We start from the raw sequence: 14,761 nt of genomic DNA on the forward strand, positions 1-14,761 counted from the left end.
GAGTCAATTTGGAAAATAATCTTTCTAGAAATTTTCTTGTTTCACCTAATTTTTCAAATTTATTGGCTTTAAGTTATTTATGTTATCTTTTAAACATCTGCTTCTTTTAGTTGTGTCCCCTTTTTATTCCTAATAATGTCTATTTCTTCTTTTTTCCCCTTAATCTTGCCAAAGGTTTGATAATTATCAGCTTTTTCAAATAACCAACTCTGTCTTTCTTGATATGTTCAACTATGTCTATTTTCTTTATTACTTCCTTCCTTCTATCTACTTTGGGTTTATTCTATTATTTTTCTAAATTAAATGCTAACTTCATTACTTTTCAGTCTTCCTTCTTGTCAAGTATCAACATTAAACTACTATTTTTAGATTTCCTGTTTGGGAATTGTGAGGCCTCCTTAATTGGAGGGTTGGTGTCTTTCATCAATTCTGAAAGGTTCTTAGCATTATGTCTTCTAATATTGCCTCTAACCCCATTCCATTATCTTCTGAAACTTGTAATTCCAATCGGTACAGACTTTGGTCTGGATGGTAAGTAGTTTGTGCAGATTCTGATAGGCGCTTGTTACCCCACTTGTTTACTGATTTTTCCACATTCTTGCCAGCATTTGGTATTGTCAGTGTTTTGAATTTTAGCCAGTTTAATAGGGGCATAATGGTACCTCATTTTTTATTGATTTTTAATTATGAGCTCATATTTAATTCTTTGAGGTCTATGTTTAAAATATCTCCCTTTACAGAGGATCTGTGCCTACTCTTCCAAGTACCTGAGAACACTAATATAACCCAAGATCATTTTAAACTATACTGGGAGGTGTTTTTGTTTTTGCCACAGAACTAGTATGAATTCTGGATCCATACCTACGTAAGTATTTATTTGGGCTTCTCAAAAACTAGTCCCTCTCTCCTCTGATTCTACGTAGACATGAGACCAAGACAGGCAAATACACCACGACTTCCACTGTGGGCATGTTTTCCAGTTTGTTTACTTCATCCTGAAGTAAAATTTGCGTATGTTCAAAGTTACAACAACCAAAGGAAGTGGAAACGACCAAAGTGCTCCCTGTGTGAGTACTGTTTATCTTCTCTCAGAAAATAAGCAAATGTTACTAAGTAAGTTAATAAACTGATAAACTGATCTTATCTTGTCATATAGTGATCAAAAATACAGAACGGTTACTTCTACATGCTTCAAATAAGAAAAGAAAAATTGTAGCAGTCAATTCTATAGGTGAAACTTTTACCACTCTTGCTAAGGAGATATCAACCTCTCACATGTTGGAAACAAATGGGGGAAATACCAGCAGAAAAGAGCTGAGAAACCAGTGCATGTAATATCTGATAATCTTTTAATATTATCTTAGGTAAAAAGAATATGTATATGATGTTTATGGGGAAAAAGCGTTCTCAATATTCACCTTACTGCTTTGTTAAAGAAGCAATGAATAAGGATAAGACAGATTCATCTTAGTAAAAATGCTTAAAACAAAGCTTAATTATTCATTCTCACTTTTCAATAAATGCTTTCAAAGTATTTCAGTTTCCCTGTAGAAGCACAAGACCGGTTGAAGAACATAGATATTGCAACAGTTCAGAAGAGAAATTCAGAAAAATATTTTATTATTTCCTTAATCTGCCAAATATTATATTCTTTTATTATTTAATAGGTACTTTCATAGCTTTATGAAACAACTATCCAAACACAAGGAATTTCAAAACAGAAAACAACTATGGGCTTTGACAGTCTTAAGAAATAACTTCAGAAATCTAACATACTGAGGAATCAAAAACTCAGAAGAAAATTAACATAAACTCTATACTAATTCTAAGGAAAACAACCTATGGCTATAAACCAAAGCACAACATTTAGGATAAAAGAATTAAAAACAATGGGGTTGGGTTAGAGGGATAAATTCAAGTTCTCTTTCAGTAAAATAATTTTCATCAAATATAACACACATATTCAAGAATATATTTATTATGTATTCCATATACATATAGTCTCATGTATGTTCAGAACTGATCTTACAAATGTCTTACCAAGGAAGAAGGAATTGCTTCGGTTCATGGAGGAAACTGACTCCTAGGTTTCCTTTTGTCTGTGAACCACTTTAATGAAGGTACTTGTTAGTCACCTGAGATTATAACAGCAATGTCTACAACTGTCACCCTGGAGAATCTGGTACATCTTCACACTAGTAAACTCTCTGCCAAAGAAAACCCTCTTCTACTTTGAAGTTTTCTATTAAGTTGTAGTATAGACCTATCGTGTCATGTTTAATGCTGTCAGGGCATTCAAGGTGAGGGCACTTTTCAGGTTTAAGAGAATTTACTAAGAGATAAAAGAAACATCGTACTAAATATAAACATTTTAATTCAAACCTAGATAAACAAAGCATGGTCTAAATTAATTTTAATAAAACTAATTAAACAGGTAAAACTTTCAGTTTCAAAAGTTTTTAAACTTTAAACATTTAAAAATTAGTTTGCGATGAACTCGTTTAAATTTTGGCAAAGCAACATTTGATATTCTCTCAAAAAACACTATAATTTAAGATTCTTAAAAAAATAAAAGAATGTAAATTAGTTTTTTATGACCAAAGAATGAAAGGGTAGCTACAAGATAAATTATATTAACTCATCAAGCTATGATAACAATCTCAAACATGATCCAGAGGGAATAGACTATCTATCCATGAGATGAGCTATAATTGAGTCTCTAGGCTCTCTTGTCATTGTTTTTATTCAAAAGTAGAGGGGAAAAGGAGACAACAAACCTAATTAATCTACATGTCTTTCTTTCTTGAAAAAAAAAAAAAAAACAGAATTACGTTAAGCTCAAACAAGTCACCATAAAACAAATACCATCTTATTTAAGAAACTGTAATCACATTACGTTAAAATTATTTTGAAGTAATCTGATACTTAGTCTTTGACTAAGGGAAAAAGTCTGGCAAATACACAATTTTTGGAATAATCTGATTTATCACCATAATCTAAACATATAACAAACAAAAGATTATCTTGATGTGTGGGGGCTTTAGGAAGGAGAGTCAGAGTCTCCCTGCTCCTCCAAAAAAAAAAGAAAGAAAGAAAGAAAGAAAGAAAATCCTAAAATAATGGAAGGAAACCACATGCAAAAAAACAAAATTAAGAATTGCTTTTAAGGGATAATGACCTACAATAACTTGGTATGAATCAATAAGTATGAACGAGACAGCCAGAAAACAGCAACAATAAGAATCCTTGACATTAAAGCAATAGCAAAACACATTTGTAACACCATGGCATCTGTATTAATAAAACAAAACAAAACAAAAACAGCTGACACTGTAATTCACTCCAGTTAGTGGAGTAGTTAAAACTATGGGCTTTGACAGTCCTGAGTTTGAAACCTGCCTCTGCCATTTACCAGTTTTGTGAATTTGAACAAATTTCTTAACATCCCTAATCCTGTTTTCTCACTTGTAAAGCAGACATATAACTTAGTTTTATACCTTGTGGGGTTGTTTCAAGAATTACATATAAATTTGCACATACAACTTTTAGCATGACAACCAAACTTAGTAAGGGCCCAATAAATGATAGCTATTAGTATGAATCCAACAAATATCACCAAAACAAATACCATTATTTTCCTGCTGCATGGTCATCTACAGGCTAGTAGGACTCTCTCTTTAGCAAACACAGGAACAATACTACATGTGAGGTTCATGTTAGAGAACAGGCTCCCAGCACTTGAAGATCACCTTCAAAATTGCATTTATTCATTAAAAAATGAGACTGTCACTTTCACAAGGGCAGAGACCAGCACATAACAGGAGCTCAATAAAGACATTTATTCACTTATTAAACACAAAAGTTGCTATTATGTTCCAGATACTATGCCAGGCATGGGAAATTTTTTTTTTTAAGAGAGAGAAATGTCTAACCGCTATGCTGTACACTTGAAACTAATATAAAATAATACTGAGTATCAACTGTAATTGAAAAATTTTTTTAAAAAGAAGAAAAAAAAGACAAATCTGCCCTGAGAAGCTTACTGACAAAGATATTTACTCCCTACAACTTTCTTCCTTTTATACCAACCCTAAATTATTTTATCAATTCAGTATTCATCTGTTAGAGAGAGTCCTTGTCTCGGCCCCCACAGCCACTTACACAATGCCTTTAAACTGCCCACTGATTCTGACATTTCCCCCTACAAATCCTACCCACTCCATCAAAGCAATTCACCAAGCTCATCTATTAAATCTCTACTTCCTGGCCAACATCTCACTCTGCCACTCATTCTTCTCTTGAATATACCTGCTAAAGCCTAATCTTACAGGAGAAAACCCCACACGATGGTATTTCGATACCAATGTGAACTGAGGCCTAAACGCTGCTTGGCAATCCCACTATCATGGTTCCTGCACTTTCTAGCTATATTCCTTGTCCAGTCAATCCCTTCACCTTCCCACTGGACCCCATCTCTACTGTCTTTCCTGAGAATCCGCTCTATTAATTCCCCCATCTTTCTCCTATATTTTGTATCTCTCTATTGATTTTATCCTGTCAATTTTTGAACATGCTCAAATATTACCTATCTTAAAACGAACCTCCTTTTTGCTCAATGTCTTTCTCTAGGTACCATACATTTTCCTCCCTTTTAAGGCCATTATATCTATAAGAGTTTGCTATCTTAACTGTCTCCAATTCCTTATTTTTCCAACTCCTCATCCTATTGCCATCTAGCTTCTGCCTTCATCACTATCTCCAAAACTGATTTCACAAAAGTTAGCAATGATATCTATCCTATCAATAGACGATTTTTCAGTTGTTTTAATTGCCTTGACTTTTGAGCTGTATATAAAACTATAGGTCACTCCCCCACCTTCATAAAACCCTCTGTTTCATTATTCTTGGATACAACGCTCCTTTACAAATCTCCTTTCCCAATCTCTTCTCCATTAGATCCTTAAATGTTGACATTTCTTAGGGCTATCTTCCAACTCTCTACTTTTCTCAAGCTACAATTCTTCCCAAACTTTTCACAACTCACAATGAGAAATTTTACATAAGATGTAAAAATGTGTGTATGTGTGAGTACACACGAGTAGGACAAAAATTTCACTCATCAAATAAGCTCTGATCTTTTCATCCTATTCTATTTCATTTAAAAAAAAAATGTCTGAGAATCACTAAACTGATCTACATGATTGTTTTAACTCTCTGTCTTCAATTACTCTATTTATGCTAATGACTTCCAAATCTACCGATCCAGTGCAAATGTGTCTATTAAATCTTAAACCCATAAAACCAATTTCTCCTTAATAACTCCATGTGGATAACTCTAAAGTACTTCAAATTCACCATTTCCAAAATTAGAGTTCTCAGCATCTTTACCTCACACATAGTCTTCCTTCACAGTTCCTTACATTAACTACTGAACTAGTTTCTTAAACAAACATCTAGGAGTCATTGCTAATTCTTCCTTCTCTCTTTCCACTATCACCCTCACCTAATCAGTCACTAATCCCTAACAAATTTTCCTCTAAATATATCTCCACTTTTTTTTATTCCCACCATTGTCACTCTCATCCAGACTGTATTCACTTCACCTAGATAACACAGTCTAGTAATGAGTCTTCTCATATACTATACTTTTCCAAATTAATAAATTCAATTCTAATCATTTTGTTGCTTATTATTACAGTTATCTAGTACTGTGCAATAAACACTCAAAATTTAATGGTTTTAAATACTAAGGTTATTTGCTTACAATTCTGCAACTTAGTAAGCTGGAGGTAGGAGTGGGGATGACCTGTCACCAATCCACACAGCATCTGCTGGAACATCCAATATGGCTTCTTCAATCACATGTCTGGCACATCAGCTGACATCACTAGAACAGCTAGGGGCTGGCCAATCTGAGCATCCATACAACATGGCAGTGTCTGGATAGTGAGACTTTTTACATGGACACTGGCTTCCTCCAATATGCAAAAGCAGGAGTTAGCAGGTCTTTTTAATGCCTTGTCTCAAAAGTCCTTGAATGTCACTTCTGCTACATTCTATTGGTCATAGCAATCACACGGCCAGCCTGGATTCAATGGGGGTAGAGATGAAGAAGGAATAAAACTCCATTTCTTGGTGGGCAAGTTGACACAAAGAAAAAGAGCATGTAAAATAAAAGATAATGTTGCAGTGGCTTTGAAAATGAAATAATACAGTCCCCTTAATTTGCATTCCTTCCATATGCAAAATATACTTAATGCCCTACCATCACCCCTACCCCCACCAAAATATCCTATTACAGCACTAGCTGTAAGGCCAGGATCTTGTTAGCCTGAATCAGATTCAAGTGCAGACGGTAGGTACTCCTTTGGTTTAGTTCTTCACATAAAACTCCTTAGATACAGCTTCTCTTAAGCCAAAATCCCAACACCTCAAAAGATAACTTATCTGCCTCACTACAGTAAGCCAGGGATAGAACTGCAATAGACATTTGCGTTCAAAAGGTGTAAGGAATAGGGAGTTACACAGAAGCACATAACAGTGCCATAGCAATTATGAAATTTGCTAGGCACATGTCATCAGCAACTTGATTAGAGCACAGTTCTATTCTCTGAAAATAATCTCTGGGGCACTTGACTCTGCTGCCCTCTGGGCTCCTGGCTCCATCCTCTGAGTTACTTCCTATTTCATTAGAAATAGTCCATGTTTGTAACAGTGCAGTTTTCTCAGCCTGCTGCCTGCCCATACAAGATTGGGATTCCCCATACACACAAAGGCTCTTTGAACTATGTTTATCCTTTTCTGTTTTTAGTAGTGGTGCTTTTATAAAAACTTTGTAAAACCTTTGTGGGTTTCCCATAAATTTTATTGAAATTAACTTCATTAGACAGTTGCCAATCCACAAATCTCTTTGATACAAGCCACTCTCTACTATGGGACAGCAAACCTAAGAGCCTTAGAAGCTTTTTTGACTAGCTGAGACTTTCTTAAAAAGTATGTATTTAAGACTTCCTTTGTCTAGCTGAAAAGCTCTAAGAGGCATTCTTAAATCTTTCTGAGGTCTCAACAAATAATTTTACAGGAGTACTCTTGTTCTGGTCCTTACTCTGAGGCCATTTTTTACTGACAAAACCCTAGGATTTGAGAAGTATTAGATAAGCTAAAGTAAGGGAGAGTACAATCCACAGTGGAAGATCAGAATAAATAAAAGCATAGTTTCACTGGGGAGTAGTGAAGAAAACCATTTGGCTGGGTTCATGATGAGGTGAAACACAAAATGAAATTGGAAAGGTAGAATAAAATCAGATGTACTAAGAGCTCTGACTACCAGATCATGAAATTTTCAATTTATGCTCTCAATTGCCAGTTTCTATTTGCTGGTCCAATTGCCAGTTTCTATTTGCTGGTCCAAAGGTTGTTATATCAGATATACTCGGAGAGCTTTATAAATACACAGACTCACCCTAGAGATTTTAAAAAGTTGGGAGTAAAATCTGTATCTAAGCAAAGCTCCCAAGTGATTCTCAGACACAACCAACTTAGGAGCCACTGCTTTAGGCAATAGTCAGTTGCTGAGAATGGGAATAACATAAATGCAGGCATCTAATGAAGTTTCCAGTTACAAACCTGAATAAGAAAAAATGGTATTTTCATTTATAATTTTCTATTTTTCTTTATTCATATTATTTCCCTCAGAGACCTATTTCATAGGACCCATGTATTCTTTGGCCATATACATCTAAAAGAACCCTACTCTCATCATAATCTCACTTTAACACATAACAATAATTTTCTATTTGGCTGGGTTGTTTGTCAAGGACGATAAACCTGGTATATTAGAGAGCAAGGTCCTAACAGAAATTAGGAGGCTCTGGAACTATGTTATGTAGGTATGAAATCATAAGCACGTGACCTAAGGTGGTGATAGTAGGAATGAAAATGAAGAGATCAGAGCCTTGATACTGTTATCACTTTTAGAAGAAATCACAGAAAGTGTTGAGAATCAGATCTTTTACCAAGCAGCTCTATGACAATGAAAATCTCTTCACAGAAATATTTCAGTAAAAATGTAAAAAGAATGAAGAATTATAAAATCACTATTTAAAAAAATTTCTATATATATATATACACACACATTTTTTTTTTCTATGCCTACAGCACCTGGTCTTCCTAGGTGGTCTCTCATCCAAGTACTAACCAGGACTGACCCTGCTTAGCTTCTGAGATCAGACAAGATCGGACTTGTTCAGGATGTCATGGCCATAGACTAAAAATCACCATTTTTTAAACTCTAGTATTTTAACTAATTCAATGATTATCAAACGGTATTTACACTTGTAAGTGAAAACAATATGTCAAGGAAGCAATCAAAATAAATCAAAAAAGTCAAACCTTCTCTAGGGACACTGACCCAATTTCTTAAAAAAGTCAAAAGCACAATAGAAAATAAAAATAAATAAAGAGACTCTTCAAGATTAAAGAAGACATAATGACATGACAACTAAATATCATGTATGACCCTTACTTGGATCCTGGTTTCAGCAAATCTACTGTAAAGAGATTTGGAGACAATTAGGGACATTTGAATATAAACTAGGTGTTAGGTTATATTAAGTAATTATCCATAATTTTGTTAGATGCAATAAAGGTTTTATGGTCATATAAAAAATGTTCTAATTTTTAGAGATGCACTTAGTATTCTGGGACACAACATCATGAGGTCTATAATTTACTCTGAGTATTCCAGCCCCATGCTTAAATAAATGAAACATATAACAAAAGGTTAATAATTTCTTAAATCTACATAATGGGTATATTAGTGTTCATTGTACTATTCTCTCAAATTCCCTGCTTGCCTAAAAATGTTCTTGATAGATACAAATGAGGGTAAATTATTAGTAACTAACTCTTCTGTTGTTTCATTAAGTTCTGAGTTAAAGAATTCCTCTGAATATTCTAGTGCACAGATACATGAACCAGATGAACCATATGTATTTCAGTTAAAATTATGGTGCACAGAATGGAAAGTCAGGTAATCTGCATCCTTTCTGAATTTCATCCTAATGATACTTATACCAGAGTGTACCATATATCCATTTTCAGGCTTTAAAAAAGCATTTTGGCAACAAAAATGTTAACTTTCCAAAACTGTATTCAACAACTAAGCAATAAATGTTAACATAGTACTTATTTTTATATTTATATAGTTTTCCCAGTTCCAAAAATGTTATATAAAAATGTTTCCATGTAACACAATTAGAAAAAACATTTTCTACTGAAATAAAGTAGAAAATGATCATGTAACTATTTACTAGTTAATACTCATTTTGAGTAACTAAAACCTAATTTCAAGGATAATTTATAAATTAACACCAAAACCTGATTAATTACATATAGACAGTATAAGGCTCAAAAATTAAGTTTTAAAAATACTTGATAACTTAAGTATATGTATATTAGCTTTTGAACACCAAATTTAAGTTCTTGATTTTAAAAGAAGTCTTTCCACCACAGCTATCAGTAGTATCACACAGAGTTCAAAGCACTTGATTAAATACACTTTAACTAAAAAGTAGAATCCAATATACAAAACTTATCAATTAAGAGTTAGGAAGTGAGATCAATGATTCCAGGAATCCCCAAGACTCTTTTAGAGGGTCTGCAAGGTTAAAACTATTTCCTCATACTTTTTCACTGAGTTGACATTTCCACTGACAGTACAAAAGCAATGTTGGGTAAAACTGCTGGCACCTTAGCACAAATCAAGCCAGAAGCACCAAATCGTAGTAGTAGTCATTGACTTCTTCACTGCCATGAACCTGAAGTAAAAGGTTGGTTTCACTAATAAATGTCCTTGAGGAAGCAGTAAAAATTATCAATCTTAAATCCTGAGTACACGTGGTCTTAATATTCTGTGTGACAAAATGAGAAGTATCTATACAGCACTTCTTTGTATTATATTTGAAAATGTATCAACAGTTGGTAGAACTGCATAACTCAGTAAGCAATGATTTTCCAAATGACTTATGAATAATGTTTCAAAATCACGTATGAGTAAAGAGCCATTCAAAGTTTTAGATGAATGAATTTGAATTCAGTAGTCTGAAAAGTTTATTGATATGGTTTCAGATTCCATATTGTAACCAACATTTAAGAAACTACCATTTGTCAAATTTTGGTGTAGTATGAAAGAAGAATATCCACAAATAGGTAATCTTCTCTTTTCTGACGACACATAAATGAGGCCATATAGTACTTGATATACTACTTCAATCAAATCATCACATCACAATAGACTGCAGAAGCAGATATGAAAATCTAGATGTCTTTTTTAAAGCTAGACAGTAAAGAGATTTGCAAAAACTGTAACACAGTAGCTCTCAAACCAAAGGTGATTTTTGTCCCTCAAGGGACATCTGACAATGTCTAGAGATATTTCTGGTTGTCATAACTGGGGAAAGTGCTACTGACATCAAGTGGGTAGAAGCCAGGGATGCTGCAAAACATCCTACAAAACAGGACAGCCAACACAGGGAAAGATTATTCAGCCCGATATATTATAGTGCCAGTTGAGGGATCCTGAGGGGAAAAAAATACCACTCTTCTCGCTCATTTTTTTGGGGGGGGAGGGGGGAGGAATTAGTTATTTCTCATAAAAATATGTTATTCATATTCACATGTAATGGGTTTGTTACTGTAATATTAAATGAATTAATAATAAACAATTAAAAATTTCTTAGTTTTAATTTACAGTAAGTAAATACCAATAGGTTAATTCATATAAACAAAAGCGCTTTGGGTGTTTAATCATTTTTACTAGTGTAAAGGAGTCCTGAGACCAAAAAGTTTGAGAATCACTAAATTTGAAGAATGATAGAACTAACTGAGAATGTTGGAGAATATAAGAGGAATTAAAAGACTCTAAGGGAAAATTTACTCATTTCAAGAATATTACGAATGACCAAACAAGACAAACAAAAAACCATATACCACTAAACAGTTCAAAAGAAAAAAGTTAATGATGGACCTAAAATGTCATTCTCTCCTAAAAAACAAATAAAAAACCCCACACATTAAACAACTTCTTACCCTGGCTATGAGGACTTGCTGGACTAAAAGACGGCTGATACAAATCTCTGGTTGGCGTTGGATAAGCTTCTTTCCCTTGGCGCTGACTCATCTTTCCTGGTGTCAGAAGTTGAGATTCGTCACTGTTTGCTACCACAACTCAAGGAAAGATGAGAAAAAGAATTAGTACTTCAGTCCTAGATTTACAAGATGGTATATTAATAACATAGAACAGAATCATGATAGAAATCACCTCAATGGTTATGTTCATTTTATTACCAACTCAATACTGTAATATATTTGCATAGTTTTATTTTCTTTTAATTTGAGATTTCTATCAATCCAAAAGGAATTGACAAGTATGCATGAGTAAAATTATACAAGCTGTAGACACTATAAAAATAAAAATATATATTCAACTGAGGATAAAAAGTACTCCAAAGTTTACTGTGCCTATTAACTCTATATTTGTCAATAGAACAATAAGCAAATGACAAAATCATTTCACAGAAGAAATACAATGGTCGATAAACATGTGAAAAGATACTCAACCTCATTAGTGATCAGAAAAAATATAAATTAGTAGCAGTATAAAATATTTTACATTCACTAGAATTTCTACTCTAATTTCTAATTTTCATGGATAGTTAGGTATAATTCCTGTTTTAGAGATGGGGAAACTTGAAATTCAGAGATTGCCTTGCCTAAGATTAAGTAATATAAGTAAGATTCTAACTCAGGACTATTTAGTTCCAAAGTCTGGCTCTTAAAAGCTTACTGCCCCGATAATCAATTTAAATAGTGTTTAAGGCTACAGTTCACCCGTTTGACAAAGCTACTAACAGAGAAAGGCAATGCCCAATTCCAGAGAGGAGAGAGAGAAAAGAGAAAAATACTCCTTGAAGGAACAAAGCAAATTGTGAGCAAGCCCAAAGTGCCCTAGAATCGCCACATCCTTTCATTTTGTTTCTGCGCTTTCAGCCTACAAAAACTTGTTGTATTTCGAGTGAAAATGATTCTATCTTCACTCTTGACTTAATTTTTAACGTAACCAGAACTTCATGTTCACATTTTTATCACTATATCTTTTAAATAAATTGCTTTAACATGTTTTCTATTGTGCTAAAGTCTTCAAAATTTTGTTTTAACTCCTTAAATCTCAAAGTAAAAATTCAAAAACTCTTTCTCATCCAAGTAAAGACATAAAAGATTTATTTTCCCATCAAGACCATAAAAAAAATCTATACACTGATGACTCCTAAATTTATATCTCCTTCTAAACTCAAACTCACATATCCAATTGCCTGCCTTATAATCACCTCTATTATTTAATAGGCAGCTCGAATTTATCGAGAACATAATTCTTGATTCTGCCTATCTCCCAAACCTCTCTCTCTTCCATCTCAGTAAGTCGAATCACTATTCCCCTCTACTTTCTCAGGCCAAAAACCTTAGATGCTTCTTCAATTTTTCTCTTTCTTTCACACTTCACATTCAATTTATCTCTGAGATCTTTATAGTCTACATTCACAATTTATTTGGAGTCCTTCTACTTCTCCCACTTTCACAACTACTACTCTGTTACAAGCCACCATTACCCTTCCATTGGATCATGGCAGCAGTTTTCTACCCAGTCTCCAGACTTACCATCTTGCTCCTTGCTTGTGTAGAGTTCATTCTCTATATGGAAGCCAAGCAATCTTTATAAATCATAAATCAGATTTGCATCATGTAGTAATATCTTCAATGGCTCTCTGTTATACTTGCAATAAATTCCACGGCTTAAAGATTCAACAATGTCTGGCCCCCACTTATCTTTCCAACCTTATTCTCTACCACTTTCCTCTTTACTCACTTTGCTCCAGCCATAATGGCCTTCTTGGTGTTCCTCAAAACATACCATCTTGCTACAGTCTGTGGGCCTTTATATCTATTGCTCCCTCTATCTGAAACACCCCTACCCCAGATCTTCTCATTATTAACCCCTATCATTATTTGTTGTTTGTTTTCAAATGCCATCTCTTCAGAAAAGCCCTTCATGATGCCTTCTGATAAATAAGTTAATTTAATATAGTACAATTTATCGGTTATTTTAATTTTTTTGGCCACTGCCCACTCCACCACAGTTGTACTCTATCACTTTATTATAGCTCTTATCACTATCTGAAATAATATCTTTTATTTGTTTATTGTCGGTCTTCTCCACTAATCCATAAATTTTGTAAGAGCATAAAGTTTTGTCTGCCTTATTTTCTCATAAGTCTTTGAGTCCTGGTATGGGTCTGGAATACTAAAGGTGTTCCACAGAATTTTGTTGAATGAATCAATCAACAACGTTCATATTTTTATGAAATGAAGTTTTATAAAGTATATGGTGGCTCCTTCAGTCACCAAATCCAAGATCCATTTAACTCTTATAAATTATTATTGAAATTAAAAATGTACATTGCTGATGTAGAGAGAGACAAAAAAACTAAACACAACAGAAAGCTCTTAGAAACAAACCCATGATTATGTGAAGCCTAGATATATGATAGGTAGAGAAAGAAAAGACTATGAAATTATTGATACTAGGAAAACTGGTTATCTGTATTAGAAAAGTAAGTCCCTACTCTATTACCACAAAGAATAGTTTTATGAAAATTAAAGACAAAAATGTAAAAAACAAAACTTGAAAACTTTTAGAAGAAAATATAAGAGAATATCTTTATAAACTTGGGGTAAGAAATGATTCCTTTACAAAGACAAAACAAAGCACTAACCATAAAAGACAGAATTGATACATTCTACTACATAAAAAAAATTAAGAATTTAACCAAAAGATACCACAAAGAAACTGGAAATAAAGACACAAGACAGAAGATTCTTGTAACACATATAATAAAAGGTTAGAATCCAGAATGTTTAAAAAAAAAAAAAACCTCATAAATCAATTACAAAAAAAACGACAATGCAATATAAAAATGAGGAGATGCTTCAAAAAGAATAAAATACCAAGGAATAATTTAACAAAGGAGGTGAAAGATGTGTACAGTGGCTCCCTCACTCCCAACCTGGTCAACTGAGATCTGAAAATATTAAATGGAAAATTCTAGAAATAAACAATTTTAAATTGCATGTTGTTTTGAGTAGTATGATGAAATCTTATGCCGTCCCACTCTGTCCCACCTGGGACATGAATCATCCCTTTGTCCAGTATATCCATACTGTATGTACAATACAATAATGTATTTTGAGACCACATTCACATAAATTTTATTACAGTATAGTTACAATTGTTCTGTTTTATTATTAGTTATTGTTTTTAATCTCTTATCATAGGTACACATGTACAAGAAAAAACATAGTATATATAGGGTTTGGTACTATCTGCAGTTTCAGGCATCCACTGGGGGTCTTGGAATATACACTCTGTGGATAAGGGGAGACCACTGTACACTGAAAACTATAAGACATTAACGAAAAAAAAAAAAACTGAAGAAGACACAAATAAATGGGAAGATATTCTTCCTGATGAACTGGAAAAGTTACTATCGTTAAAATGTCCATACTATCCAAAGCAATCTACAAAATCAATGTAATCTCTCCCAAAATTCCAATGGCATATTACAAAAACAGAACAAACAATCCTAAAATTTGTATGGAACCACATAAGACTCTGAATAGCTAAAGTGATCTTGAGAAAGAATAAAGT

General features: G+C 33.5%; 1 protein-coding gene across 11 annotated transcripts in view; it reads right to left on the bottom strand.

Annotated features, from left to right (window-relative positions):
- OSBPL8 (oxysterol binding protein like 8) overlaps positions 1-14,761 on the bottom strand; it is a 145,197-nt gene that overhangs the window by 67,160 nt on the left and 63,276 nt on the right. For 8 of the 11 annotated variants that reach the window (XM_011374586.2, XM_023521036.1, XM_011374617.2 and 5 more), the window contains one exon: positions 11,089-11,226. In XM_011374586.2, coding sequence (XP_011372888.1) covers positions 11,089-11,226 — 138 coding nt within the window. The remainder of the gene's footprint in view (positions 1-11,088; positions 11,227-14,761) is intronic. The other 3 variants (XM_023521045.1, XM_023521061.1, XM_023521058.1) reach the window with 1 other exon arrangement.

The sequence above is a fragment of the Pteropus vampyrus genome, unplaced genomic scaffold (genome assembly GCF_000151845.1).
Source record: "Pteropus vampyrus isolate Shadow unplaced genomic scaffold, Pvam_2.0 Scaffold9, whole genome shotgun sequence".
Lineage (NCBI taxonomy): Eukaryota > Metazoa > Chordata > Mammalia > Chiroptera > Pteropodidae > Pteropus > Pteropus vampyrus.